At 37.4% G+C, this 5,365-nt stretch overlaps 1 protein-coding gene across 1 annotated transcript; it reads right to left on the bottom strand.

Moving 5' to 3' along the window:
• Positions 1 to 750: 750 nt before the first annotated feature.
• Positions 751 to 4,921, bottom strand: LOC100245275 (G-type lectin S-receptor-like serine/threonine-protein kinase At4g27290). Its single transcript, XM_010645988.3, has 7 exons — positions 3,597 to 4,921; positions 2,933 to 3,079; positions 2,559 to 2,713; positions 2,179 to 2,389; positions 1,544 to 1,781; positions 1,313 to 1,463; positions 751 to 1,234 (listed from the first exon to the last, which is right to left on the bottom strand). Exons 1-7 carry the CDS (start codon positions 4,867 to 4,869, stop codon positions 950 to 952), a joined length of 2,460 nt encoding a protein of 819 aa, XP_010644290.1. The 5' UTR covers positions 4,870 to 4,921; the 3' UTR covers positions 751 to 949.
• Between the last annotated feature and the right edge of the window lie 444 nt (positions 4,922 to 5,365).

Here is a 5,365-nt window from a genome sequence, read left to right on the forward strand (position 1 = left end):
TTAAGAAAATTCATTTTTGTGCTTTATAGGAGAAACTATTTTCCTCCTAGAAGTTTTGTGTCAAATTTACCTTTCTTGTGTAAGGAACAGATAACTTCATACAAATTTTGATGCAGCTATCCTTTATATAAAGTTCTTATCTATTTTCAGCTATAGCTATCAGTCAAATCACTAAACTAGGCAAAGCATCCACTTCCTCGTCTATATCTGAATTTGCATAAGCAGTATCAGAGCAGTGAGCACCCAACGCCCTTGCAGTTCATAGTTCGATTACTTTGATTAAACCAGGAGTTCTGCCTGTCCAGGAGAGTACTATACAAACCTGTCACTGATTTGAAGATCCAGTGGGGTAGTCCCGAACACATCCAAATCATTTTGGAATATGGGCACAAACCTTTCCATACACTCATATTTTGAAAAGCAGTTAAACTTACAGATGCCAGACACACCACTCAATGCACAATTTTAGTTGGTTGGCCATGAACAATAAATCATTTTCCCTGGATTTATATTCTGGCATTAAGTGGTATTCATTCCCTTGATATAAATAACAAAATCAATCCCAATTTGCAGCTATAATCTACTTAAATCTCACATGTCATCCCCACAAAATTATTAAGCCCATTAATTATTGTTTCCGTTTTGTCATAATTTCTGTCAATTGTTTATATACATAACCTTTTATTCTTGATGCTAAAATTTAGATAAGTAAGAAGTATTGAGAAAATGTATATAGTCAACTCCAATTAGTGAACTCCAATACGATGTATAACTTCCATTATATACATACCAAAAGCACCAACAGAGATTGATCATATGATGGCATCTTAGATGAGTCTTTGGTTGGAAGCTAAGTAGTGTGGTTGTGAAAAGTCACCAAAAGTAGTTGGAAATTGAGCTTATATGCTTATAGGTCTAAAGACAACAAAACATCAACATTAAGCATCTTCTATCGAGCTTCTAACTGAGTGATGGTGGTGTGACTGCCAGAGGAAGAATTTACTTCCATCATACTCCTATCAGTGAAGAAACAAGGCTCTTTAGGCCGAGGTAGTGCACCCTCACTACTCAACATCAGAACCACGGAATGCATGCTTGGTCGATCATCTGGGAAACGTTGTACGCATAATAGGCCGACATTGATTGAACGTAGCACTTCAGATAGATTGTAGGTGTTCGCTATTGATGCATCAATAAATTCTGAAGACCCACCTTCAATATAGAGTGTCCATGCCTAGAGAATTGAAAAGATGATCAACACTGCCTTTATATAGTGAAATAAGGAAATAAGAAAATATTACCGAATGCTTACATGCCCAAGAAGATTAAGGTCATGGTCTGGATGGCTAAATCCTCTGTTTCTCTTCCCACTTAGAATCTCTAGCACCAAAACACCAAAGCTATAAACATCGGATTTTGTGGAATACAATCCTTCACTTGCATACTCTGGAGACATATAACCTCTATAGGAAACCATTGAAGGAGGGGTTAAATTCACAAGCAAGAGCAATAAGAGTATATGCACATCACTAGATATACTTACAATGTTCCAGCCACTCTTGTTGTGCTTGCTCCAAGTTCATTCCCTCCAAAACTTCTTGCTATTCCAAAGTCCGAAATTTTTGGGTTCATATCATTATCTAGTAAAACATTTTCTGCTTTGAGATCTCTATGGATTATCCTGAGTCTGGAGTCTTGATGAAGATAAAGAAGGCCTCGAGCAATACCATTGATAATGAGGAAGCGCTTGGGCCAATCTAGTACAATGCCTCGCATTTGATCTGTCCATTTTATTTTACTTTTTGTCATTCAAGGTAGCTCATTCTACTAGGATTGTTGAATAGAAATTGAGAGAATAATTCAAAGCAATGACATAAAAATATACTCATTTTGGTGATTAAGGAACACTGTCAAGGTAAATGGATAATGGATCTAAACCCTTAATAGTATATATTAGAGCCAAAAGGTTAGAGAAAATGGAAGTAAGAGGTATTTTCTAGATAAATGCATCTATGCTTTATCTTATTCCCAAGTTTTATTTATTTATTTATTTTTTTTGGGAATTGGTCAAATCCATTAAAAACAAAGAATTTCCCTAGCATTCATCGGAGAAGAAAAACAAAAGAGACGTCACTTGACTAGACAAACAAATTATATAGTGGTTTTAGAGAGCCAAACCAAAAATGAACAAGTCCAGGCTTTTGTTGGGCAAGTATTCATAGATGAGCATCTTTTCTCTGCCACAAATGCAACATCCAAGAAGCTTTACGAGATTTCGGTGCTGAAGTTTTGCAATGGATTCAACTTCATTTTTGAACTCCTTTAATCCTTGTCTAGAAGTTTTAGACAGCCTCTTTACAGCTATTTCTTCTCCATCTTCCAATATTCCCTAAAAACATCACATTCTTTTTATTCTGAAACCTTTGCAGATTAAATGAAACTTGTCAATATCCAAATGTGGAGTCCTTAACAAACTAGTGACAAAAAAATAGCTGTGTTTGTTGTGTACCATTAACTTGTAAGTTGTCTTCTACCCAAAAATCAGACTATACACTTACCTTGTAGACAGGTCCAAAACCACCCTCTCCAAGCTTATTGTCACTAGAAAAGTTATTGGTGGCATTCAGTAATGTAGCCAACTCAAATAATGGTAACTCTAAATGCTCCTGGCCTTCACTGGTTTCACCCCCATCTGAATTGTGTTCCATGTATCCTGTAAAAAGGTGAATGGAATAACAAATTAAAGAATATATGAATCAAATATATAGAAAACCTGAACTTCACCTATTTCCAAGCCTGGATCATTTCATCATTCAAATCAATCCAGGCCAATCCCTTGCTCCTTTTGTTGAATAATACATAATCAGACACCATGTGGAAGTACTTTTGACTGATACATATAGTGATATGAGCAATATGATTTGCTACTTACCTTTTCTCTTTAGCTGCTGCTTCATCTTCTTCAGCATATACCAGGTCAGAACTAGGATTAGAAGAACTATTCCCGTAATTGATATTGAGATGACAATGACCTGCTTTTGCTTCTTCTTGGAGCTGATATTTGTGCTTGAAAAAGCATCTTGAAGCAGATGGAAAGAAATTAAGCAGGAGAGTCAGGTAATAAAATTGAACAACGATACAAACTCCCATAAGCAATAACTTCTGATCCAAAATATTTTTTTTTTGTTTACAACTATGAAAGCAGGAGTTCTAGGAGCTTGGGTTGCAGTAGGATTTGAGGGCACAAATCAGTTGGCTTACTCATGTGTTCTACCATCTACCCCGCTATAATTGAAATTTAACAGAAAAATATTCCAACTTTTGAGTGGACCCCTGCTTTACACTCTAGACTGCAGAAAATAAGTAGGTTATTCCATGAAAACATGTGCATGATAGCTGGTCTCAGATTTTTCACATCAGCTGTGTTTGAGAAAGAGGTAAGGATTTAAGTGGAAAAATCAAGGTATAAAAACCAAAGGCATGTATGCTGGGTGAACAACTGATTAAAAACTTCTGAATAAGTATACCTGTTGTCCTCTAGGAAAGTTGTATCAGATTTATGTTTTTCAGTTAACAAAGAAGAGATAAATTCGTACCTGATTCTGAGGCAGACATCCTTACATAAAACTCTTGTCCATTTTCAGCAAATTCTCTGATATCAGTCAAGTTACCAAACCAGAGCAAGCACCCACTTCCTTCTCCGCTGATATTTGAATTTACATAAGCTGTACAAGAACAGTTCCTCAAGCACAGGGATGCACATTCCTTAAGGTTCATGCTTTCATTAAACCAGGATGTCCGTGTGTCGGGCAGTTTCACGCCAGAGAACTTTACAAATCTATCACCCTTCTGACAATCCAGTGGTGTACTTCGAACGCATCCATCTGACCAATCTGCCATGTCCCAATTGCTTTGGAACCTTGGCCTAAATCCTTTCATACACTCACATTTTGGAGATTGGTCAATCTTACAGATGCCATTTGCACCACATAATGCATAGTTATCACAATCATCGTTCTGTACACTTGAGTATTTAACCCATTGGCCTTTTTCATCAATCCATGTGAACCTCTGTGCGTAACCATCAGGAGTTAACACAAGCCTCGTAAGAAGAGAACTGTTAACAAGATAATAAATGAAATATATCTCCTTTTCATTAAGAACAAAATCATATGTATAAACTGGGTTTGGTGTAAAATGAGGATAACCACTAAATCGAATACCATTCCATGGCCCAGAGCGAAAAGTCACAACCGAAACATTCCTCACAAATATTTGTGGAGATCCACTAGGATCAATCCCATATGTGAAAGTACCTATAGAGGGGTCATCAGCACTCTTCCAAGATGATAGGTACCGATCCAGGCCTGTTACTCTGTTCCATCCAAGTTTCATGCCTGGTAGAAGAGTATTACATGGATAATCAAAACTCTGCCATAGGAAGTTTTCCGGGTTACCATCATTCCCATTTTTCATTACAAGATTTCCAGAGTCCAAAAGCTGAGCATTTGGATTCTGTGCGGGTCGTGATGAAGTAGAAGACCAAAGAGTTTTATTAGCACCATCGAGAACAACAAGAATTCCCTGACTCGTTACCTTTAAGACTCCTGATGAATCATTTAGTGGATTTTCTCTGTTTGCAACCCATACCACAGCCCTATTCAACTCTTTCTTGTACCGTATCCCCAAGTATCGATGCTTTGAATTAGCTGGACTGAAGAAACCCAATTCAAAGCTCCCGCCCGCTGAAGTGATGGTCTCAGCATCTGTAATGAGTTGATTTACAGTTATGGTGTCTACTCCAATGGAGATTCTTAAGAGGGAAAACACATAGGTGAAGATAACTACAACTCTTACAAAAGCATCCATAGGTGTTCCTAGATAAAAAGTTGCTGAGATTTTAGGTGCTTTCCAGTTCTCCTAATATTTTCCTTTTTCGCCTGCCTAATTTGCTCATACATCACGGTCAATGTAACTTTCCACTGGTAAGCACATTACGCAGGAAATGTATTCCCTCCATATTTTTCTTGGATTGTATAGTCTCTGTCATTTGGTGGTGTGGCCCCTTGAGTTAAATATCTGTTTGAATTTGTATGCTTATCAGTAACAGTCATCATTGGACTAGGTATCCAGTGTTAATCATCTTCTCCTACATCCAAATTTAATTTTCTGCACCTCTTAAAATCACTGGTGGAGCCAGCTGTACCAACGACGGGCACCTCTTAAAATTGTAATAGGGGTTTTGAACCCTTGACCTTATGCTTAAAGGGAAAGACTGTTTTTCACTACACTAAATACCATTGTCCCTCTCTTTTTTGGCCCCCCTAAAATAATTCCTATATTTGTGCCCCTGTTGGAGCACATT

Source organism: Vitis vinifera, chromosome 19 (genome assembly GCF_030704535.1).
Source record: "Vitis vinifera cultivar Pinot Noir 40024 chromosome 19, ASM3070453v1".
NCBI classification, from domain to species: domain Eukaryota; kingdom Viridiplantae; phylum Streptophyta; class Magnoliopsida; order Vitales; family Vitaceae; genus Vitis; species Vitis vinifera.

Excerpts from the sequence above, each read along its gene's own strand:
- LOC100245275 (XM_010645988.3), bottom strand. The coding sequence starts at position 4,869 with ATGGATGCTTTTGTAAGAGTTGTAGTTATCTTCACCTATGTGTTTTCC. Across the intron at positions 2,714-2,932 it reads GCAGCAGCTAAAGAGAAAAG|GATACATGGAACACAATTCA; the intron begins GTAAGTAGCAAA and ends ACCTTTTTACAG. Across the intron at positions 1,235-1,312 it reads ACCTTAATCTTCTTGGGCAT|GCATGGACACTCTATATTGA; the intron begins GTAAGCATTCGG and ends TCAATTCTCTAG.